Source organism: Thamnophis sirtalis, unplaced genomic scaffold (genome assembly GCF_051295495.1).
Source record: "Thamnophis sirtalis isolate CommonGarterSnake01/CBP01778 unplaced genomic scaffold, rThaSir2_p1.2 scaffold_2, whole genome shotgun sequence".
Taxonomy (NCBI): domain Eukaryota; kingdom Metazoa; phylum Chordata; class Lepidosauria; order Squamata; family Natricidae; genus Thamnophis; species Thamnophis sirtalis.
The window spans coordinates 89,881,883-89,907,767 of record NW_028261382.1 but is presented as its reverse complement, the minus strand read 5'-3'; the positions used below and the strand labels follow the sequence as shown (position 1 = coordinate 89,907,767).

General features: G+C 41.4%; 1 protein-coding gene across 4 annotated transcripts in view; it reads left to right on the top strand.

Annotated features, from left to right (window-relative positions):
• ETS1 (ETS proto-oncogene 1, transcription factor) overlaps positions 1–24,647 on the top strand; it is a 131,412-nt gene extending 106,765 nt beyond the window's left edge. For 3 of the 4 annotated variants that reach the window (XM_087706349.1, XM_087706348.1, XM_087706347.1), the window contains 3 exons: positions 5,660–5,920; positions 21,665–21,783; positions 23,937–24,647. In XM_087706349.1, the coding sequence (XP_087562475.1) occupies positions 5,660–5,920; positions 21,665–21,783; positions 23,937–24,152 (596 nt within the window). In that variant the 3' untranslated portion in view covers positions 24,153–24,647. Of the gene's footprint in view, positions 1–5,659; positions 5,921–21,664; positions 21,784–22,373; positions 23,168–23,936 lie in introns of those variants that run through there. The other variant, XM_087706346.1, reaches the window with a different exon arrangement.
• The last annotated feature ends 1,238 nt before the right edge of the window (positions 24,648–25,885 follow it).

Sequence of the window (25,885 nt, the reverse complement as noted above, 5' to 3'; positions counted from 1 at the left end):
ACCCTAGTCTTCCCCAACCATGGACTTTGGATGTCATAGTTCTAGACATCTTGAGGAATCTAGAACTGGTAAAGGCTATTGAAGAAATTTCGTGCAATGGCCATTGTGTCAAAACTCGGGGAGGGGGGTAAAGATGTCTGTTGTAACTCCTCACTCAAATGGGGGCACCAGCCTTATTTGTAAATAGGGATGAATCACTTTGGTTTCAAATACACACACACACACACACACACACACACACACACACACACACACACACAGTATATGTATGTGTAGGACATGGTGGCTCAGTGGCTAAAATATTGAGCTTGTCGATCAGAAAGGTCAGCAGTTCGTCGCTTCGAATCCCTAGTGCTCTGTAACGGAGTGAGCTCCCTTTACTTGTCCCGACTTCTGCCAACCTAGCAGTTTGAAAGCATGTAAAAACTGCACCTTTGATGGGAAGGTAGCAGTGTTCCGTGCGCCCTTGGCATTTAGTCATGCCGGCCACATGACCAAGGAGACGTCTGCAGACAGCGCTGGCTCTTTGACTTAGAAACGGAGATGAGCACCAGCCCCTAGAATCGGGAATGACTAGAACATATATGCAAGGGGAACCTTTGCATGTATGTGTGTGTATATACAAACATACATACATACATACATGTGTGTGTGTGTGTGTGTGTTTATATATATATTAGATTCGCTGATATATATATTAGATTCACTGATAATGGATAAGAGCCTGTGGCCTAATGGCTAAGAAGTCTGCCTACTAGTAATATAGCCCAGGTTCAAATCCCAGTAAGGGTATGGCTAGCTGATGAGAGCTAAATAGCTTGAAATAGATCTATACTAGTCTCCCTTTATTTATTTATCAGCACAAATAAAACACACACACACACACACACACACACACACACACATATATATGTGTGTGTGTGTGTGTGTGTGTGTGTTTATGTGTATGTGTATGTATATGTATATGTATATGTACATGTACATGTACATGTACATGTATATACATACATACATACATACATATCTATTCTCCCCCCCACCACCATACCTTTAATATATATCTCATATACCTTTATACCTATATATATGTATATACCTTTAATATATACTTCAAACCTGTGTCACCCTTTCTTATTTAATAATAAATTGGATTTGACCTCATTGTTGGTCCCAGTTCTCATTCCCAGACACCCATGCCTACACTTTACAGTAAGGTTGAGACAGTTTTATTTCCCCCTCCCCCCAATAAAACCCAGCCTTTTGACTTGTTTTTTTTTTAGCACAAGAACCAACAAACCAATGAACACAAACCATACATCACCTATTGTTGTCCAATCACTAGACTAGCTGGGATTTTATATCACTAAAAGCAATGATTTAACCAAAGTTTTTGGAATGTACTACAGTTAGTTGAGATCACACTGTGATCAAGCCACAGTAGTAGCTAAGCTCACCTACCAACAATGTTTAAAAATGGCAAGATTTCTGGAAACATCCATATACTTTTTTTGGCAACTATTTGGAAGTCGTTTGCCTTCTAGGATTTATTTTTTTGTAATTTTCCAGTGTAGCCTACACCCTTGTTTTCCCATCCAAGTATTATCCTGGTTTAACTGACCCTGTGGAGCTCTTTTGAGATCAGCCAAGGTTAACAGGATGCAGCTCCCTCATTGGGCACATCAACCGACTAAATAAATAAATGTGATTTGTTTGTTTGTTTAACAAATTTATCCCTCCTTTGGGATCACTTTGCAGGTTTATGAATAAATAAATAGCACTATTTTGGCAAGGTGATGTATCTCCTCTGACTGATGGACACTTTTTCCTATGCTACGCTACGCAAGATTTTTCAACTGGAAATTCTACCAACAGATTTGTTGAAGACTTGCTTGTTTTCTTAAAAGCCATGCATTTGCTTTTGGGTCTTCTAAAGATGCAATATGAGAAAGGCATCACGAACCTTCCAAATTCTAGACTTTAGAGACTGTCTATACTTTGCTTGAGGGACGTGGTGGCTCAGTGGCTAAGATGCTGGGCTTGTCGATCAGAAAGGTCAACAATTCGGCAGTTCGAATCCCTAGCACCACGTAACGGAGTGAGCTCCCGTTACTTGTCCCAGCTTCTGCCAACCTAGCAGTTCGAAAGCACGTAAAAATCCAAGTAAAAAAATAGGGACCACATTTGGTGGGAAGGTTACAGAGTTCCGTGTGCCTTCGGTGTTTAGTCATGCCAGCCACATGACCACAGAGACATCTTCAGACAGTGCTAGCTTTTCGGCTTTGAAACGGAAATGAGCACCGCCTCCTAGAGTCAGGAACGACTAGCACATATATTCGAGGGGAACATTAACCTTATATTTTGCTTATCTCAAGCAACTGATTCCTGCCATTATTTAAATTCTTACTAGATATATTTTGGGGATGGGCGGATAGGGAGGTACATACTGGAAAAGACATGGAGGTCAAATCAAAACATGGCAAATATTCCAGTTCAAAGCATTATGTCCACCTCCGAGAGTTATTCTGTGGGTTTTAGTTACCACCATCTCTGCCAATGAATATCCACACACACCCGTCCCGCCGGGTCTTACACAATCCCAGCAGCTGTTTTCAGACTGGTTTTGGTCATTATTGAACTCAAATGATCCTACTGGGTTGTCAGTAAATCTGACATGTTTGAGCAATAGCCATTGAGTGGAATTCCAGAGAAAGCAGTGCAAGATCTTATTTTGTTTTATTTTGTTTGTTCACTTTTGAACCTGTGTGCTTTGGTAGGAATTCAGATTTTTTAACTGAAGTAAGAGTGATTAATCTGGGCAGAGTTGTCTGAGTTGACATATTGTACTGCGCTCTAAGAAGCCAAGAACAAACAACCCTCATGCTTGCCAGGACTAAGGTAACGTCTAATGGTCATGAGGAGGAGGAAGAGGAAGCAACAATGCACAACCTTTCCTTTTTAGTAACAGAGGGTGCTACACATGCAGCTGAACTCTGAAAGTGTTCAAATAAATGCATAATGATAGATAGATAGATAGATAGATAGATAGATAGATAGATAGATAGATAGATAGATAGATAAAGATAGATAGAGTTAGAGAAAGGTAGGTAGGTAGGTAGATAGATAGATATAGATAAATAGATAGATAGATAGATAGATAGATAGATAGATAGATAGATAGATAGATAGATGATAAATAGATAGATAGATAGATAGATAGATAGATAGATAGATAGATATAGAGAGAAAGAGAGAGAGAGATGATAGATAGATAGATATAGATAGATAGATAGATATAGATAAATAGATAGATAGATAGATAGATGATAGATAGATAGATAGATAGATGATAGATAGATGATAGATAGATAGATAGATAGATAGATAGATAGATAGATAGATAGATAGATATAGATATAGATATAGATATAGATATAGATATAGATATAGATATAGATATAGATATAGATATAGATATAGATATAGATATAGATATAGATATAGATATAGATATAGATATAGTTAAAGAAAGGTAGGTAGGTAGGTAGGTAGGTAGATGATAGATAGATAGATAGATAGATAGATAGATAGATAGATAGATAGATAGATAGATAGATAGATAGATATAGAGAAAGAAAGAAAGAAAGAAAGAAAGATATAGATAGATAGATAGATAGATAGATAGATAGATAGATAGATAGATAGATGATAGATAGATAAAGATAGATAGAGTTAGAGAAAGGTAGGTAGGTAGGTAGATGCGCACTCACATGCACACACGTACATGCCACGTGCTCACATACACACACAGTAGTGGCCAAAATTGTGGAAACCATTTTGAGGGAAAAGTGTACTTTTGAGGTTTGATGGCTGATAACAGACTTTCTTTTGGAGTTGAACCATAAAATTATATATCAGTGGAAAGATAATGTAATCAAGAATGTAATGCAACAAAGTTCGTTCAATTATCTTTATTCTATGAAAAGTTATAAGTCGGAAGCGACCCAGCAATAAAACCCAGTTAATAGAAGCAATCATTCAATCTTGGTTTCACATTATAACAGCTGCAGAACTCAAAGACTTGGTTCACTCCATGGGGAGACTTTGTAAGGCCATAATTCACACTAAAGGTTACCCAACTAAGTATTAACTGACATGGTGATAATTTTTGTATATCTCGTTTTTTTTCTATATGTTTCACTTTTCTTCTTCATAACTGGTGTTATTAGCCATCAAACCTCTCTCTCTCTCTCTCACACACACACACAGACAGACAGAGAGAGAGAGAAAGAGAGGGAGGGAGGGAGGGAGAGAGAGAGAGGGAGGGAGCCTGAAACTGGAAGCCAAAGTATAAAAGACGATACTTGTCACATTTGGTGAAGTTTCTTGATAAATAGCACAAGTGGTAATCTGTGTGCTTGGTGGTTTCCTTATAGCAGATCAGGTGGTTTCTCCATCTAACTCAGTAATCTTTATGAAGACGTCATTACTTCTCCTTGCAACATGTTGCTGTTAGGTGGAGAAATTGGAGATTGAACTACAGATTAAATGTGAGATTGAACTACTTTCAGTTTATAATATTTGCCTTGCTTGTAAGACTCTGTTCCTATCAAGCTCCAAAAACCAAGAAAGACGCACCCAAAGTTACTTCTAAGACGTTTCCTTTAATATTCCTCCCCTATAAGCAGAGAGACTCCCCATCTAAAGCAAGTTACTTGCATCATTAGAGATATTCTCTGACAACTTCTACGGAGGAGCAGGCTTGAGCCTCTTTCTCCCAACCAAACTATTTAAACTTACTGTCTCTGTCCTCTGGAATCCAGACTGTGTTCCACTCCAGAGCTGTCGTTCGGTTTGTTTCCCTCCTCAGGTTTAACAATATCCTTAACTGAGTAGGGAAAAAAGGTATATTTCAGAGAAAAGGTCATGTAAATGTTGACAGCATGGAGACAATGTTCAGGCAATTAGAGGCATAGATTCAGCCCTGTGAACTCTGAGTTCCCAATGGTCCCATGCTGAAGTCTTCAAAGGATGTACGTGATATTGCTTACACCAAGAAATGCAATGTCAGATGGACATGAGGCCTAAAGAAGGGAATATGAGGTCCACCCTCATTTCGTTGCAGCTTCAGCTTAAGCCTCTCCCTTACACCTGCTTCGGGCACCACCCAAGATGGCATAGTGCCCTTCTAACCCCATCATGCCAACAGCCCTTCAGGGCAGATCTTCACCTGAAGATACTCATGCCTGAACTCCTTTTCAGCAGTAAGGCTTCAACAAAAGGCTTCACGGTGGAGTTTCAGGACAGAAATATGGGGACTGCACAACTTCTTTTTTGTCTGAGGGCTAGATTAAGCTCTTGAGGGACAGGCTGGGGGCTGTGCTGCCAAAAAGAAGGGGAAAGGGATGCAGTTGAGGTAGCAACATGAATGAAGCTAAAACAATATTTCAACAAGGATGGTTACGGTGGTTGCTTACCATGTTTTAGAATGACTTTTTCTTTCCATCACATTAAAACATGATATTGAAGTCAACGTTGGTGAGGATCGGGAGGTAGTCAGGCAGTTGGATGTTATTTGTAGCCTGGACCTTTTACCCCGCTCCTTAGGAGGGCATCTCAATCACTGGTTGAAGGTGAACTTTATTTTCTTCTTGCTTTGCAGGTAAACTTGGGGGCCAAGATTCTTTTGAGAGTATAGAGAGTTATGACAGTTGTGACCGCCTGGCACAGTCCTGGAGCAGCCAGTCGTCCTTCCAGAGCCTCCAGCGCGTCCCTTCCTATGATAGCTTTGATTCGGAGGACTATCCTGTCCCTCTGCCCAACCACAAGCCCAAAGGCACTTTCAAGGACTATGTTCGAGACCGAAGTGACATGAACAAGGACAAACCTGTCATTCCTGCTGCTGCCCTGGCCGGTTACACAGGTAAGATGCTGGAGAAATGTGGGCGATACAAGCAGTTTCTCATGGCTCTGTTGACTCACTCAAGATGCTCAATTAGATCAGTCATGGATCTGGTGGTTTGCGTTTGTGCAATCGGCTAAGTCAATGTTTCTCAACCTTGGCGACTTGAAGTCCAAAGGACTGAAAGTCGCCAAGGTTGAGAAACACTGAGCTAAGTAATGGTTCCTTAAAATTTTGTTTAGTGTTTCTTTAGAAAAGAGGGGAATCCAGAATATTCTGCAAACTCAGCCCTTTCTGTGAGCTTATAATTCATCTCATTCTACAAACCAACAGGCTAAATTGTTTACCAGGTTCAGTGTATTGTATAACCGCAACCAGTGGTGGGATTCCAAACCTTTTTCTACCGGTTGTGTGAGACAGAGCGTTTTGCCCATGCCTAACATGTGCTTCACGCATGTTCACAGCACTCAAAGACCGCCATTGTCAGTGCTGGTGAGCTGAGCTGTGTTTTGGCTCAGCTGAGGTGTAGCAAGCCACTCTTCTGCGTGAATCAACAGAGTTAAAAAACAAGGGAATATAGGATAGGGAATGATGGGGGTGGGCTAACCAGAAGTGGTATATGCCAGTTCTCCAAACTACTTAATATTTCCACTACTGGTTTACTTGAACCAGTCCAAACTGGCTGAATACCACCTCTCACCATGACCCGTGTGACATTCTCATTGGCAGGAATAATGACAGTAACAATAACACCTCACCGAATCTAGGTGTTGTGGTCCATAGGTGGCCAGCAGAGCTGGCAGCAGAGTCAGACAGTGAGGAGGTTGGGGAGGAATATGGGCCAGTCCTGGAGTGTGGGGAAGGCTCGGGTGAGGGCTCTGTATCGGAGGCAGAGAGAGGGGTAGGGTCATCTGGGAGTTATGTACTATCTCCGGAGCCTCCAGAGTCAGACAGCAGCGAGGCAGAGGAACAGGCTCCTCCTGTTCCCAGTGCGCACATGTGCAGCGCTGCCAGAAGGCAAGAACAGTTAAGACAGAAGGGACAACTCGGGAGTAAGGCTTGGAGGTGATAGGCCCCTCCCATTGGACATAAAGGAGGAGCAAAGGCACATGAGTCTTTGCAGGAAGCAACTTGGTTCATGCTGGTCAGTTTACCTTCTGAAAATATGTTTGGACTCTTTGCTCCTTGTGGCCTTGCCAAGCTAATTGCCAATTAAGTCTTTGGCAGTGTTTCAAAGAAGATAAAGGTGGGTGCTTATCCGGCTTATCTCGAAGGACTTTGGCAGCCTGCTGTAGGACTCTTTACTCCTATTTGAAACTCATTACGGGCTCTGAATGAATATAATTCATAGCCTTTGAAAGAAAAAAGAAGGGTTATGGATTTAATTGTGTTCATTTTACTGTATCAGGAAGCCTAGGTCAGAACACTAGGTTACAAATACATTGGGTGTATCTGCATAAGTATGTTAAGCCCAAGTAAATAAAACCCTTTTATGATGTACTGTGATAGCTTGGTTCATAAATATACTAAGGCAATGACTAGATTATCACAACACACAAAACCACCGATTTGCAGTCCCACGCAATCTAATCTAGTTTTTGTACTGTCTGAATTTCTGCATATTCCTGGTGTTTAAAACATTTTAGACACATCGTATTTTATTAGAGATGCTTACAAACCTATCAAGACTGGGTATGGTTAACTGCATGCCACTGATGGAATGAAGAAGGAGCTTGAAATATATGTCTTGAGTACATCCCAGAGTTTACAATTAAGACTTATCTCTTTCAAGCTTGTATCTTAAACAGCAGCAGTGACAAAGTTGGAGCTGCATTTGAGACCACACCTGAATGTAATTCTTTTTATTTCTATATGGCTGATAAAATTTTTTTGTGAGTCTATACATGTATGTGGTGCCTCTGGGGAAGATGGAAGATAATTTTAGGAGCTGTATGCAAGAGGAAGTGGTTAGTCATTTTAGTTCTGAGCTATGAAGTGTATCTGTGGGTTGTAGAAGCAGTAGGTGTAGGTGAAGAACAGAAAGTAGGTATGTCGATTGAGGTTGAATGGAGGGAGAGGCTCTATTTAACCCTGATTATGGGGTAGATATGAAATGTATCGGAGAAGTCCATTGAACTACTTCAGATGTCAGGATAATGCAAGGATGCATGCTCACATTCACCTTCTATTGAGTGGAAATATGCCATCAACCAGTGGTGAAATTCAAAATTTTTATTGCTGGTTCTGTGGGCATTGCTTGGTGGTCGTAGCAAGGGAAGGATACTGTAAAATCTCCATTCCCTTCCCACTCCAGGGGAAGGATACTGCAAAATCTCCATTCCCTCCCCACTCCAGGGGAAGGATACTACAAAATCTCCATTCCTTCTCCACTCCAGGGGAAGGATACTACAAAATCTCCATTCCTTCTCCACTCCAGGGTAAGGATACTGTAAAATCTCAATTCCCTCTCTACTCCAGGGGAAGGATACTGCAAAATCCCCATTCCCTCCCCACTCCAGGAGAAGGATACTGTAAAATCTCCATTCCCTCCCCACTCCAGGGGAAGGATACTGCAAAATCTCCATTCCCACCACACTCCAGGGGAAGGATACTGTAAAATCTCCATTCCCTCCCCACTCCAGGGGAAGGATACTGCAAAATCTCCATTCCCTCCCCACTCCAGGGGAAGGATACTGCAAAATCCCCATTCCCTCCCTACTCCAGGGGAAGACTACTGCGAAATCTCCATTCTCTCCCCACTCCAGGGGAAGGATACTGCAAAATTTCCATTCCCACCCCACTCTGGGGCCAGCCAGAGGTGGTATTTGCCGGTTCTCCAAACTACCCAAAATTTCCGCTACCGGTTCTCCAGAACCTGTCAGTACCTGCTGAATTTCACCCCTGCACTCAACAGAATAATGAGCTATTATCCATCTATCAAGTCCTTTCCCAAGGAACTGAGATCGGCCAATGCTTGATACAGGGAAAAGTATCGTTGCAGGATGTAAGCTGGTCCAGGTAAAGCTGCCTTTTGCAATTGACTGGTGGTGATTTTGCCAATGCTGATGGTGTTCAAGTAGTGATCCGGTTGGTGTGAGATTCAACTATTGGGACTATCTTTGGTTTGTTTTTGCTTTTTTTTGCCACTGTTCAGTTTGCATTTCTAGGCAAGCATCCCCTCGAATTAACCATTGTTGATTTAAAAAAGACCAAAAAGTCTGAGTGGTGGATATTGTGGTACCTACAGGCAGCAGGACAGAAGAGAAAGAACTGGAGAAAAATCACAAAATACCATGTCCTTCAAATGGTTCCAATTCTTGATTTGATGATCTCCAAGCTGTACTAGTTCCCACTTGATGGTCTTCTTTGGATCCTATTATTGTTGCTTTTGCTTCCTGTTCAGAAATTGTTGTATATTATTAGATTCATTGGTGTTGTGGGAAACAAGAAGGCAACAGCGGCTGTGACTCCTGGAATATCATAAAGATGAAAGATTGGCAAGAGTTCATTAAAAGTGAGATCTGTAAGCCAAGAGTTCTTAGGTTCACTTTGCCTATCAATTCAGAAGATGACCTTAGCTCAGTGGTGTTTTTATCTTTTCATTTTCTTACAGTATTTCACTGTGATCTGGAAATGAATATTATAATGCCAGCTTTTCTCATAATAAATGTTGTAAAATGGCCAAACAGGCTTTGGTATCATGTGTTGTGATCTAGGCTTCCCCAAAAAGCACAAGGCAGATTCCTGGTCCCGACAAAACCCCTTTTATTAAACGGATGTGAATTCCTCTCCTTCACATTCAGCAAAGGCCTGGCAAACAGTCTTTCAAAGGAATATTTATGACTACAGACCTTATCTACCTTGGAAAGCTGCCATGTCAATATTGTCCAAATGAGGTGCTGTGCAAGGAAAGACTGGGCACAGAGTCTCTCAGATTCACGGACAGATCTTCACACTCCTGAAATGAATCTAACAACCAAACGAACAAATTGTTTGCTGCAAAAACTCACTCCCCTTTCTTTTATTTCCTATGGGAGAAGCCAATCACCTTCTACCTGTGACTTTACTCCCAGGTCCATCCTGATTTCTGAGTTGTTGTTTTCTTCTGGCAGCTCTGTGCATGCGCACACTGGGAACAGGCTCCAGCTGTTCCTCTGCCTAATTGCTGTCTAGCTCCCTAGGCACCTGATCACTGCCAGACAGCCTCGGCCCCATCTCTGCCTCTGATGCAGAGCCCTCATCCGAGCCTTCCCCAGCCTCCAGGACTGGCCTATCCTTCTCCCCATCCTCATCACTGTCTGACTCTTCTGCCAGCTTTTCTGGCCACTGGTGGGCCACAACATCATGTAAAAGGTTCAGAGATACTGACTTAATCCTTGAAAGCCCCTCATTTTATGGGAGATTAAGATGGCATTGTGTTTATCTCTGCAGTAAACTGCAAAACAGATGAACAGTCTTGCAGATTTGACTTTGTTGATAGTTTCACTGACAGCAAGATTATTTGTGCGGTTCGTAATTGCCAGTGAGGCACAACCCACTGATGATAACAACTTTGCTGAGAAGGTAATGCTTTTGGTAGAAACCCAATTTGTCTTTTGATGTTTTCTCAAGTTGGCAATGAAGGCCCAGTCTTCTCAAGTGCTGCTATCTATGCTCCACATCTTAACCGATTTTGGCAAATTGTCAGGGCTGCTCAGAGGTGTTGCAGTATTCCCCACCCTATCTTACTCCACACACCCATATCTTTATGACTAGAGCTGATCAAAAAGTTTGTAAAAGTTCATCTGTCAGATCTTCTTAATCAAGCAACTATATATTTTGGTGGTTTGGACAGACTTTGAAACATCACCTTCCTAACACATCTGTCTTTTGTTAAGTTAGTTCTAGACCAGGGGTCGGCAAACTTAAACACTTAAAGAGCCACAAATGTCCTAACTGGAAGCCCCCCCATTCAATTCTGGAGACAACCGGAAGTCTGGTTCCCCCACCATAGAGTCTCCTCCTAGCACGGCATCCTTTTTCATCTACCTGTCCTAACCAAAAGCCCTATCAATTGTGGAGCTGACCGGCAACAGGGAGCTACAGCAGAAGGAGGAAAGAGCCACATGCAGCTCCAGAGCCACAGGTTGCTGACCTCTGTTCTAGACCATCTATCGAAGCAGATGTTTTCCCATAGTTCTTAATTCAGTGCTACCTAGATAGGTAACGAGAGGTACAAAAGATAAGGGTAAGAAAGATACTGAATTCTGTAAGGTTGTAGTTGTGTGAAATTAGCCACTGCATACGTAAATGTTGCTTTATGACTTGTCTGATCACTAAATAATGATTTTGGCTTTCTTGAAAGCAGCCAATTAAGGTTACTCAAATTATAGTTAAAACAAGGCATAGGATAGCACAATATATAAACTCAACCATTACAGATGAAAACAACCAAAATCCAAACCAAATTCCTGTTGGGTCAGAACTAGATTTTTCCTAGTTTGCAGATCACAGAACTAAAAGGTTATTTCCAAAATTAACAATAATAATAACTGCAACATAATTACAATTAAAATATATATATATGTGAGGAAGATGGCAGACCAGATCTCTCATAGGCCCCCAGATCTCTTCTTTCTGAGCTACCCTGTATATTACCAAGTAATTTGGAAAAGATAAACAATTCTTACGGCTTATAGACAAAAAAGTGATGAAAATTCACTGCTATCAGCAAATGTTCCCATTCTCAAATACTACATTTCTGGATTCTCCTCTCCCCACCCCCACCCCCCAGCAGGATTACTGATTGATCAGATTGCCAGATCCACAACAAATATGTATGGGTCAAATTCACAATTCATCCCAGCTGCAACACAATGTTCAGGAGGCTGTAAACAGCAGTGGCCACCTCTACTATTTGTGTGAATCCTTGCCAGATGTCAGGCTTAGGTTGGCCAATTATGCACACCAAGATTTATGGAGTGAATCATAAGTGGCAGGGTTCAAACAATGTATTAAACTCCAAAAAATAGATTGAACAAATACAGAGGCTGTGTAAATGCAACACACTGAGCCAAAAGCAAATGAACACATGTTGGTTTTGTATGTTGTGCATATTAGACCAAGAAAGGAGGGGGGGAGTAGACCTGCTCTGACAAAGACCAACCTAACCTGGAAGTTAGATCTGGAACATCACAAATCAGTTTTGGTTTGGATTGTACTTTTGGGAACCACTGAATTAATTTAGAATGGCATAATCCAAGGGGAAGTCAAAAACTTTGGATTGATAGATGTTGCACACGCCCATTGTACTTCTTAAAAGTTCTAGTATGAGATTGTCTTTAGGCTGTTGGAGAAGACTTAACAAGTAGATCAGTTTTGGTTCAGTTACTCTAGTGACACCTGCTAGACATTTGCAAATGAGAACAAAATTAGCTGTTGGCATTCATGGTTGGCCAGTGGTGCGATTTTTCAGAAAAACTTTCAAAGAGACAAGTGTGTAAGAAAGAAATGGTATTAATTTTTAGTGTCACTTTTTTTTATTTCACACCCCTTTACTTTTCCTCACTTTCATAATGACTATAATTAAATGCCAAGGGAGGGATGTGCCCTTCTCTCACTCCCATTCTGTCCAGTTTGGAGTAATTTACTAGAAGGTTGCAAGGAAGACTACTCCTTTTGAGCCTATGTGTAGGTGCTCTAGATGTAGGAGATCCTTGTGAGATACTCTCTAGACCAGGGGTGTCAAACTCAATTTCATTGAGAGCCACATCAGGGTTGTGTTTGTCTTTGGGTAGTGGTGGGCACGTGGCCAGGGTGGGCATGGCCAGCTCGATATCACTGGCTCTGTTTTCACTGGCAGAGGGCTGCAGGAGACCGTCACAGCTGAAAACGGAGGCCAGGTAGGACTTGGGCAGGCGGGACATGCACAACCTCCCTGTTCTGACCCCCCTTCTCTGTTCAGAAATGAAGGCCAAAAGCCACGTAACTCAAAAGGTTTCTTTTAATCAGTCCCGGCTCTTGCTGGCTGCGAGCCCAAAATAAACAAAGATAATAGCTCTGGCAAAAGTCCTATAACTCATAACAAAATGCAAACCCAGCTTCTCTTATCTCAAAACCACTTATCCAAGTTGGCTTCTCTCGGGTTGTGAACGCGAACAAGACCCAGCACTAGAACAGGAACAGAACATTGACTTCTGCAACCAGGGCGTGGCACCAGCAGTCTCTTTATACTCAGGAGAGGATCCCAATGAGCAACAGCTGCTCGCAATCATCTCCTGTAGTTACTTCTTTGTCCTTTACGCTGAGTAGACCTAAACCTGCATGCATCCTGATACAACTCCCAAATGCTTTCAGGAACATTCCCTTTGATCCAATGCTCCGCCACTACCTGGTGGCCAACCAGTCTCTCCTTGCCCTGTTCGGAGTCGACACCCTGTCCAGGGTCCTCCATCTCCTCCAAGGCCGACTCATAAGACCCCTCACTGTCAGAGTCTAGCGGCAGTTCTAATGGCGCCTGCTGGGCCACAACACTCCCTGGGCTCCATTTTCGTTGGAAGAGGTCTGCAGGAGGCCATTGCGGCTGAAAACAGAGCCCAAACAGGACGTGGGTGGGCGGGACATGTACGGCTTCCCCAGGCTCTATTTTCACCGGCAGAGGGCTGCAGGAGGCCATTGCGGCTGAAAAGGCCATTGCGTCACAGCTGAAAATGGAGCCCAGGCCGGCCGTGGGTGAGCAGGACATGGACAGCATCCCCAGGCTCTGTTTTTGCCTGCAGAAGCACTGCAAGCCGGTCCTTTGTTGTTTCCAGGGCGGCCATGCAGGCCAAATTAAGCACCCTTGAAGGGCCTTGAATTTGACACCACTGCCCTAGATATTACTTTACATTCTGCTTCCCCCCACCCCCTGCTCCCCAATGAGACTTCCATAGGATTTTCTTAAAGCCAAGTTAATTTCCAAACAAGAATGGGAAATTCCATAGGGGCATTTATCTGCAAACAGCCACTCATTTGAGATGAGAAGGGATTTCTTAAAACTGGATATCTCCATCAGCATTGGCGTATTTTGAAAGGGAGTTTTTACTTCTTCTTTCTTTCCAGACAGTGGCTGATGGGCCATAAATTATTAACATGTAGGTATGTTTGGGTAGGCTAATCATTTACTCACTCATGTTTCTGCACAGCTGCTTCAGATCCCCTCATTCATCTCCCTTTTGCTGACAGTTTCATGTGGAATAGACTGTTCCTTAGCATTTTGTCACATAGGAACCACAAGCCGTGTTATGTGGGAAAGTGCTGCTCTCGCCTTTTTCTTAAAAAAACCAAACAGCAACAACAATAAAAACGCTCTGCTTTGCAAATGACCACTTTCAGGAGCACGAGGACATGTTACAGCTAAATAAAACCATAAGCATGCAATTTAACAAATCTTTTTTCTAAAGTAGCTGAAGACAGTGGTTGCATGATGAGTGTGGAAACAGTCAATGGGATTAGAAGCTGTTAGTGGCCTAACAACTGCTACTGCTTCTCTTCTTCTTCCTCTTATTCTCCTCCCCCTCCCCCTCCTCCCCCTCCTCTCCCTCCTCCCCCCCCTCCTCCTCCTCCTCCTCCAAATAGAATAGCAGAGTTGGAAGGGACCTTGGAGGTCTTCTAATCCAACCCCCTGCTTAGGCAGGAAACCCTACACCACTTCAGACAAATGGTTGTCCGATCTCTTCTTAAAAGTTCCAGTGTTGGAGTATTCACAACTTCTAGAGGCAAGCTGTTCCGCTGATTAATTCAGGAAATTTCTCCTCAGTTCTAAATTGCTTCTATCCTTGATTAGTTTCCACCTCCACCACCACCTCCTCCTCCCCCTTCCTCCTCCTCCTCCTCCTCATCTTCTTCTTCTCCTTTTACTTCTCCTCCTCCTCCTCTTCCTCCTCCTTCCCCTTCTCCTTCTCCTCCTGTGTTGGCCAACACAATCTTTGGCCAACACATCTGGAGATGACAATTTGGAAGAAAGTTGCCATCAAGCGACATAAGATATAGATAGATAGATAGATGATAGATAGATAGATAGATAGATAGATAGATAGATAGATGATAGATAGATAGATAGATAGATAGATAGATAGATAGATAGGATAGATAGGATAGATATAGAGATAGTGATCTCTCTCTCTGTCTCTCTGTCTCTCTGTCTCTCTGTCTCTCTGTCTCTCTGTCTCTGTCTCTCTCTCTCTCTCTCTGTCTCTCTCTCTCTCTCTCTCTCTCTCTCTCTCTCTCTCTCTCTCTCTGTGTGTGTGTGTGTATGTATTTCATTTGTGCTGATAAATAAATAAAGGGAGACTAGCATAGATCTATTTCAAGCTATTTAGCTCTCATCAGCTAGCCATAGTCTTATTGGGATTTGAACCTAGTTGATGAGAGCTAAATAGCTTGAAATAGATCTATACTAGTCTCCCTTTATTTATTTATCAGCACAAATGCAATACACACACACAGAGAGAGAGAGAGAGAGAGAGAGAGAGAGAGAGAGAGAGAGAGAGAGAGAGAGAGGAGAGAGAGAGATCACTATCTCTATATCTATCTATCCTATCTATCTATCTATCTATCTATCATCTATCTATCTATCTATCTATCTATCTATCTATCTATCTATCTATCTATCTATCTATCTATCTATCTATCTATCTATCTATATCTGATGTTGCTTGAGGGCACAAATGTAACAAAGGCAACAGTAAAAATAATGGCTTTCTGTCTGTCTGGTCTCCTGGGGTGAGCCGATAGACAGAGAAAGGATGCAGTATGCTTCCTCCCATATTTGGGCATACCAGGGGTTGTGACACAATACATGTACATGTATGTATGTATATATTCGTAGATTTTCACGACTGTAGGTATGCTGGTCTTGTTGTATTCAGGTCTTTTCCCATGTAAGATTGAGATTGTCTTGGCAACGTTTCAGCGAGGTCTCACTCGCCATCTTCAGGCTGGTGTTTTCGGCTTAAAGCTTTAAGACATTCCCAAAAAGTCCCAACAAGGCTGCTGGTTTACCAGGGACAAAATACAGTTGTGCTCGTTGCCAACAGAATATTCTGAAACCAAACTGCAAATATGTCACTGATTATGTATTCTCTTCCCAAAGGGACTTTCCTCAAACAGGGTTCCCAGTGTAGTCACCACTTCACAATCCACTGGGCGTATCATATTTTCATGGTGATGCTAGAGGATTCCTAATGTGTAACAATCCCCCATTGGCTGTTCTTGAACCACGATGAAGGCGAGACAAGGGCATCCATTGTGAATTGCATTTAGCATGTGAGCCACCTCTGACTGGCTCTATTCTTAGTCCACCCTTTTTCTATAGTACAAAGGTCAGCAGACACTGGGGAAAGAAACTCGGAACGGTCTTCCTCCTTCCTTGTGATGAGCGGAAGGGTTGGTTTCTTGCAAGCCATTCCCAAATTGAACAGGCTTGGTGGATTCTATTTGGGCTGAGAAGAGCCTTTTTTTAAAAAATTGAATTTCAAAAGGTTACACCACAAAAGGCAGATTGTTATTTGTGCCCAGAATGCCAACATCAGATGATTTTCTCTGTTTCATAATATATAGAATCTGTATGTCTAAATAAAGCCTAACAAAGACACTTTTGAGTTAGCAAGTACATTGCAGACTCTACAAAAATTAATCAAGAGGAGGGGTCTTTGCAGACCTCGAATACTGTACTTTGTTTAGTCTGGCTAATAAACAATGAGAATCCTTAATAAATTTCAACTTCAGTGGGACTCGTTTAAATAAAGTTTAAACACAACAAGAATGTGTTTGACCTCTAATGGTAAGGTAAAAGATGAAGGTAAAGATTCCCCTCGCACATTTTTGCTAGTTGTTCCTGACTCTAGGGGGCAGTGCTCATCTCCATTTCAAAGCCGAAGTGGTTATGTGGCTGGCATGACTAAATGCCAAAGGCATATAGAACATTATTAAGTTCTCACCAAAATGGCCCCTATTTTTCTACTTGCATTTTTTTTTGTATTTTCAAACTGCTAGGTTGGCAGAAGCTGGGATGAGTATCGGGAGCTCACTCCATTATGTGGCGCTAGGGATTCGAACTGTTGAACTGCCAACCTTTCTGATTGACAAGCTCAGCATCTTAGCCCCTGAGCCACCGCGTCCCAGTAGATATTTAAGCAGAGGTTAAATAGCCATAATTCAGGTAGATTCAATGATTTCTGGCATCCAATTGGTGGAATCACACGCCATTTTTAAATCTTGCTCCTAAAATTTGGGTCGCAATGTCTACATTTTCCTCGATAGTCCTCTTGCTTTAAAATCACAAAAAGGAATCCAAAAAGAAAACCCAGGGTGATTCTTGTTCATGCAGTGATGTGTATGTTCTGTCCCCTTTCTTCTTTGGATCTGTGACGTCCTCCAGTTTGTGTACATCATGTGCTTTTTTTGGAGTTTATTTTCTGTAGAACAAGAGACAGATGTGGTCCTATTTAAAGTCCAACAATCCCATCAGAGTTTGGCTCTGTTCTAGGTTCATCTGGCACACAGTTGAAGGAACAGAGAGTTTTATCAAATTCTGTCTCTTTGGAGACAGAATTCATACTTTGCTGGAGCATGTAGAAACTGGTTCCACTAGACTTGGCAAGGTGTACTCCAGAAAATTATCACTATTTATGTTGCCAGAACTAAGGAAACTCTGGATGTAGGAAAAGGAGTGGCAGAATTTGGAGATGGAGTTAAAAGAGGAACCAGCCTAGATTTCCTACATAGCTACAAGCGATCTAAGTCCAACTTCCTTGAACTCCTGTTGACCCTTATCTATCACCAAGCAATTGCTAACCGTTAGTTGAGTAGATTGTTCTGCATAGGAATGAGTAGCAATAAATCAGTTTAATTGGACCTTCATGTGTGGACCTGGTCTCCCCTGCTTGACATTAGACAAGGTGATCTTTGCATTCTCACACATTCTTAGGTGCTCCATTTGTTAGTTTCTGACTATGCAGTTTTCCTCCCCAAGTTATTTCTCATCCCTCCCCCTCTTCTTAATTTGTTAAGATGCTGTATAGAATAGAATTCTTCATTGGCCAAATGTGATTGGACACACAAGGAATTTGTCTTTGGTGCATACGCTCTCAGTGTACATAAGAGAATAAAATACATTCATCATGAATAAAAAGATACAACACATAGTGATAGTCGAGGTTACTAATAAGCTATCAAATCGTACTAGGAAACAAATAAAAACAATATAACTTGAAAGATACAAGCAACATTTATAGTCATAAGTGGGGAGAGATAGATACTAGGAAGGAAGAGATGAATAATAGTAATGCATTCTTAGTAAATTATTGACAGTGTTGTGGGAATTAGTTGTTAAGCAGAGTGATGGCATTCGGGGAAAAACTGTCCTTGTGTCTAGTTGTTCTGGTGTGCAGTGTCCTATAGCGTCATTTTGAGGGTAGAAGTTGAAACAATTTATGTCCAGGATGCGAGGGGTCTGTAGATATTTTCACAGCCCTCTTTTTGCACGTGCAGTATACAGGTTGTATACAGTATATAGGTTCTCGATGGAAGGCAGGTTGGTAGCAACTGTTATTTTCTGCAGTTCTAATGATCTTTTGAAGTCTATGTTTGCCAAACCAGACAGTTACAGAGGTGCAGATGACTGACTGAATAATTCCTCTGTAGAACTAAATCAGCAGATCTTTGGGCAGTTTGAGCTTTCTGAGTTGGCGCAGAAAGAACATTCTTTGTTGTGCTTTTTTGATGACATTTTTGATGTGGAACATATCAAATATGTTCTATCATATGATGTGGAAGCATAGATTCAAGATGCGTATACAGCATAGTTTCCATCTAAGCCATGTAGGAGAATGAAAAGCCAGATGCTATTGTGCTATCTCAATGTCTGTGAATTTCTCAGCATTCCTTCTTCGGATCTATGTCTATAAATTTAACAAATGAGTACTCCAGTACTCCAGCTGGAAATATTTCTACGCTAGTAAGATACATACTTTTGGGGCAGCAGCTTCACCAAACATCGGTAAACACAGCAGAAGGAAACTGAAATTGAAAAGGCATGATTGAGTTGACCTTAAATGTAATTGTGTTGAGTGTCTGAACAGGGACACCGAACAGAAAAATAATGAAACAGTGCCTCACATCTGACAACCTAGAGAGGAAACCACTGTTGTATAAAAGAAAGAGTTTTAAATGTCAGATCTACTCTAATTATTGCTGAAAGACTATTTAAAGGAGAGGTGAGCAGCTTGCACTTCCCTTCTAAAGCCTGGGTTGGACCCCAGAGCCTGCCAAAAGTAGCAGCTCAGCTTTTGTAAAGGACCAGGAGGGGAATATTCAACATATGGGAGTACCTATACTTAATTACGCTACAATTCAAATCAGACCAAAATTAGCTTTCAAGAGAGTTATAGATCTCTATGTTAAGATGAGACTCTGGGAAAAGTACAGAGAAGAGCAACCGGGATGATTAGGGGACTGGAGGCTAAAACATACGATGAACAGTTTTAGGAACTGGGCCTGGCTAGTCTAGCGAAGAGAAGGACCAGGGGAGACATGATAGCAGTCTTCCAATACTTGAGGGGCTGCCACAGGGAGGGAGAGGTCAAGCTGTTTTCCAAAGCACCCGAAGGCCAGACAAGGAATAATGGATGGAAATTGATCAAGGAGAGATTCAATCTGGAAATAAAGAGAATGTTTTTGAGTGAGAACAACTCAACTTTTGAGTGAGAACAAACAACCAATGGAACAGTGGTTCAGTTCCATTGCAACGCTGTTACCATCCCACCAAAGGTGGTTTCTATTTTTCTTCTTGCATTTTTATGTGCGTTCGAACTGCTAGGTTGGCAGAAACTGGGACAAGTAATGGGAACTCACTCCGTTTACGCGGCGCTAGGGATTCGAACTGCCAAACCGCCGACCTTCTGATCAACAAGCTCAGCGTCTTAGCCACTGAGCCACCGCATCCCTACCATCAAGGCATTTCTTGGTTTTGATTCAGCATGAACTCCACTCCTGTGATTTGTAAAGCATGGTATAGCGTGCTGTGTAAATGTAACCCATTGCGAGTTCTTTAGCAAACTGTTGTGTAAACAGGCTAACTATTTAGGATGGAGTCAGTTAGTATCTCTGTTAGCACCACCCAAAATGGCACTAAAGAAAGTTCAAAATGGCACTGAAAAAAGTTCTTCAAAGTTGAAGGTGAAGAAGATGGAAAAAAGCCTAAAAACAAATTGTATCTCCTGCCAGACTTTCCTTGCTTGGAGCCTAATCTGACTTTTTTTCCCAAGAAGAAGGGAACTATTAAAGCACCAAGTGATTTAATAGGGAGATTTGTTTCCCTCCACCCATGTTCAAATGTCCCTGTTCCATCCACCCACAATACCAGGGCTGCCTCTCCTTATATTAATAGCCACCAACTGCTCCAAGTTTGTTTGGGTTTTTCCCGCCCCCCTGTTAACTCAGTGAGATTGTGCAGTTTGTTCCTGCATCAACATGCCTTGGAAGGAGGCCAGTAATTTTCATACCTGCCTCCTTTTTATCACTTCTTGGTAAACACAGCCAGGAACAAAAAGTCAAGGTCGGGAGAGGCAGCAGGCAAGACGCGGAGGCAGGAGCCTGATGGAGGTCAGGTTGTGGCCAAGAGTCTTTTGGCAGGTGGGAGGGTACAGCTGCTCCTCCCTTGGCAACCGATGCCAAAATCCTGTCTAGGTAACTAAGACGTAAACTCTAAACTGGCGTACAAACATCCCATTGATTTTCCTATTCAGCAGCTGCAATTCCAGCAGGATCCAACTCCTTCGTTGAGGCACAAGCTTGAAAGACATCCTGTGTGAGCCCAGTAGGCATGTACAGCATGGGGATATTATCACAAGCATTGTGACGGCTCTCATGAATCCACTATAGCTGAGTTAAAATAAGCGAACTGTTAGCTGTGAGACAAGTTAGGACAAGGGAACTTGTCAGAATTTGGACTTTCTTATGAGAGTCTCCTCAACTGTCAGAATAGGTTCTGCTATTACCAGCAAAAAATATTTAAAAAGATGTCCACCAAATGTTGGAAATGTAATCAAGTACCGGGCACATATTATCACATGTGCTGGATGTGCCCAAAAGCATAGCCATAGCATCTCTCATCCTATCCAGTGGTGAGATCCACCCTGTTTAGCAACCGGTTCGGTGATCGTGCGATTTGCGCGCATGTGCACCGTTTGAGGAAATCTTCCCTTCCTGGTTTCTTCGGAGGAGTAACACAGCTGATTTGCGTGGCAATCTACTCTGCCGTGCGAATCAGCTGGGAAGATAAAGGTAGGAAAATAGCGCAGACGGACAGGAGGGCCCAGCTGATCACTGGAGCGAATTGGTTCTCTCACAGCTACCAGTTCGCCTGAACCAGTCTGAAGCAGTAGAATCCCACCCCTGCTCCTGCCTTTCAGGCTTCTAATGAAGATATAACTTTACAAAGGTCTTTCTTGTGTCAGTGTCCCCCCCCCCTTCTGCCTACCAGTTTAGAGCATGTTTGAATACTAACTTATTCTAATTTATTGCAGTGTTATTCTTGGATTTTAATAATAACTTTTTGCATTCACTTCACCAGTTTGATTTCAGGGAAGGAGAGTAAAATACGTGCTAAATAAATAAACAGTGAAACAGCTCTAACCTGAATGTGGTTTCCTCGTTTCTAATTGGTTCCTGGGGACAGCATTTCATTTATGGGTTTCATTTCTAGGATACTTATTTGTTTTTCTCCCTGTTCCTCTCTCATCTTAGGTAGTGGACCTATTCAGTTATGGCAATTCTTGCTGGAACTTCTGACAGACAAGTCCTGCCAGTCATTCATTAGCTGGACAGGTGATGGCTGGGAATTTAAACTTTCTGATCCTGATGAGGTAAGTATAAGTTTAATCTGGACTGTACATGTGAAAACCCTGAGTCAAATTCTATTTTTTTTAAAAAAAATAGAATTTTTAATTGAATACATTTTAACAAGATAAAAACAGTGCAAATTTTTAAGAAGAAACAAAATAAGGAGCATAGGATAAGATAGGATAGGATAAGATAGGAGGAAAGGAAGGGAAAGGAAAGGAAGGGAAAGGAAGAAAATGAAATGAAAGGAAGAAAATGAAATGAAAGGAAAATGGAAAGAAAAGAGTAGGGGAAAGGGGAAAGGAAAGAAAAGGAAAAAGAAAAGGAAAGGCAAATGGAAAGAAAAGAGTAGGGGAAAGGGGAAAGGAAAGGAAAGGGACAGGATGGAGAGAGAGAGAGAGAGAGAGAGAGAGAGAAGAAATAAATAAATTATAAAGCAATCTTTTTGACAGTAGTTATATATACCTTTATATTTTACCCTCCCTCTCAAAGGTTACATCATACAGTGGTACCTTGGTACTCGGCATTAATTGGTTCTGAGAGGTATGATGGGTAATAAAAAGGATGAATCTCAAACAAACCACGTAACTTACCATATGACCCTTTGTTTCAGCCAGGAAACATTTTCTGTCTGTCCTTTTTCCTACGTCAGTGGCCTTCTCAGCATGGCCAACTTCCTATCCACCCTCTGCAGCAGTCCCGCTCCTTTTGTAGTGACCTTCCCAGCACGGCTGATTTCCTGTCTGTTTCCCACACCTTTTCCCCTCTTCCTATAGCATCGTGTTGAATACTAAACAACGGCAAGTACTGGGACAACATATTCATGTCCAAATGTATTGAGTACCAAATTTGAGAGTTTTGAAGCAATCAAGTACTGAGATACCATAAGCTACCATTTCTAATCATGAAACCCATAAATCACAAATTAATTTTTGCCTCCCTTTTTAGCAAAAAGCCCATAAAGGGTTTCCAAACCTTAATAAAATGTAATTGTTGAACTTTCTCTATGCAAACAAGTTAATTTTGCCACCTCTGCTGGTTCCATCTTCACCAATCATTCCTCCCTTATGGGTATATCAGAGACTTTCCATTTTTATGCATATAATACTCTCATCAACAGGGATCATATATAAAAATAATCATCTGTGGCTCTTTTCTAGTTATCCATCCATTAATCCCAATAAGCAAATTTCTGCTTGGAGATAAATCTTAGTCTTTAAAATTTATTGTATCCATGTATGTATTTGAAACACAAAATGTTCTACCTTTTCTACAAGTCTACCAGGCATATTAAAATGGCACTTTGTGTTGCCCACATTTTCAACGTAAACTTGAAATACACTTACAACTTATGGCTACCATATTTTTCAGAGTATAAGACGCAGCAGAATATAAGACACACCAAGGTCTTGAAGAGGCAATTTTTAAAAAAAGTTTTTGCACTCTGCAAACCTCCCCAAAATGGCCCATTTTTCACAAAAACAGGCCATTCCCCCCCCCCCCCAAATGACATGGATAGCCTTTAGGAGGCTTGTAGAGTGCTCCAGGAGGGGGGCAAAAATGAGCAAAAAATGGCCCATTGTTCGCTAAAACGGGCCCATTATTGTCAGGAAAAGGGCATGGATAGCCTTTAGGAGGGTTATAGAGTCCTCCTGGGGGCTGGGGGGGGAAAGATTTCTGCCTTCCCCAGCCCCCAGGAGCACTCTGAAAGCCTCCTAAAGACTATGCATGGCCATTTTGGTGAAGGGGGTGGGGTTTCAGGAGCCAAAAAATGCTGTATTCAGTGTATAAGACACACCCAGATTTTCAGCCTCTTTTTTGAGGGAAAAAGGTGCATCTTATACTCTGAAAAATATGGTAATTTTTCTGGTGTCAAGTTCTTAATTTCTATTAAGGAATTTTTGTAGGGGATGACCAGGTTGAGCCAGAGGGAGGGGTAAAAAGTGTCATCAGTCATGGGTCCCTTCGTGCCCACAAGAAATCTAACTCCACTCTACCTTGAATTCCTTTTTATTCTTAACTTCTGCTCGTTTCCATTGACCGCTAGTAGTTCAGATTCCTATAGAGAGCTTAAGCATGCAATAATTTTAAATACTCATTTGAACTGCTGAATCTTCTGGTTTCCATAGTGCCTGGCAATTTCATGAACTACATCTTATGGGTTCCCATTCTGCAGGTGGCAAGGAGATGGGGCAAAAGGAAAAACAAACCAAAAATGAACTATGAGAAGCTGAGCCGCGGATTGCGCTACTACTACGACAAGAACATCATCCACAAGACCGCAGGGAAACGCTACGTGTATCGTTTCGTGTGTGATCTTCAAAGTTTGTTGGGTTATACTCCGGAAGAGCTCCATGCCATGTTGGATGTGAAGCCAGATGCTGACGAGTGAATGGATCCATTTTACCAAAATCGAACAATCCGCAGAACATAAGGACTTTTATTTCTTTCTTACCCCCCAATCCTTATTTTCCTTAAGAAAAAAAAAGAAAAGAAAGGAAAAAAATAGCATAATTTTTCATTAAGAAGGGGTAGGATTTTAAGCTTTTGAATGAAACTGTGATATAGGTTGGCTGGGAGGAGGAAGAACCAAGTTTCCAATTTACATCTTCTTGGAGTTGTATTTGCAGCTGGGATTTTAGAAGTCAGGAAAATGACCGCCATTTTGTTACATCTATTTAATGAATTCATATCGTTCCCTTTCTTCCGGTTTTAAAAACTGACAATTGGTGTGTTTGTAAGACAGCGCTGTCTTTAACTGATGGAGAACAGTCTTAAGTGGCAAACCGTCCTGTTTTACAGGGAAAATATATCTGAATAATCAAGTACTGTGATCTCAGATAATTTTTGCATTTCATAAGACAGATCTCTGCTCTTCTGTTTGTCGGGAAGGGGGGGGCAAAAAAACCACCTCTTTTTTTTTAAAGAAAATGTTTAAAAGAAAATTGTATTTTATTAAATTTTGTGCCAGTATTTTTTAAAATAGTCTTAAGCTCTAAAAAAAAAAATGGTTTCAGTATTGCAAAAAAAAAATGTGTTTGTTTTGCCAGCTGCGAATTTTTATCACCATTGAGGAAAAAATGAAATATGTCTATATAGAATTCCCCTAGAACTGAGCAGATGGAATAGACCAGTAGAATACCAAGATACAAGTGTAGGCTAAGAATGGGGAACTCTAGATGAATGGATGTTTTGCTTGAATGCTAGATTTCCTGCACTTTATTCTCTTATGTCAATGGATCTGTGCCTCTGCTTGTGCCTTTTTCAATCAAGTCAGTTTCGTACTGAGATGTTATTTAGATTTTTGTCTGCATGTTATGAATACATGCTTATCTAGGATACTTTAAAGAACAGTCTTATTCCACTGATCAGGTAGCATCTTTTCAGACTAACAGATTTTATTCAAAGATTTATGGTTTTTATTGTGTCCGTCTAGGAAAATGCTACCCACTCTGTCTCATTTTTGCCTACCATAAACTAACATGGCTCTCTTTCTACAATTATGCCATTGTTTGAAAAGTAGGATGGTTGATTCTCTTGTTGTGGGGACAATTCAATTGTCCATCTGTTATGGCTTGTTTTCTGCTTCTTTTCACAGCTATCGGTTGCTATGAATGTTTCATTAGTGCCTTGTTGGGAAACCCCATTCAGCGTGATTCTCTGAATCAAGCTGAATTGCTGGCTTGGATCAGGTTTACAATTCGAATCAACCATCTTCTACAACGATCTGCGAGTATTTTATAAGAAAAGATTCAGTAACCTCTAGGGATTCTGACTTCTGATCAATGTGCCTACATGCATAAGGGTGAGAATTAAGAGTAGATATGGAAGATCTTAGGGGTCTTATCTAATTTGGCAGATACTTCTGTTTTCATTGAATGGATGTAAAATAAATCAGGGCCACCAAGCGTGTTCCCAAGTTACAATATATATGCTCATTTTCTTCATGCTACGTTGTCCAAAAATAATCAGGCTTGGTGTTAGGTGCAGTTTAAGATGGGTTCCCACTCTACAGTTCCATCATCCTTATTTGGATACAAGAAAAGAATGCGAAAAATTGTTATCCTTTCAAATACCCAAGTCTTAAATATCTACTATCTCAAAAAGAAAAAGAAAAACAACCCA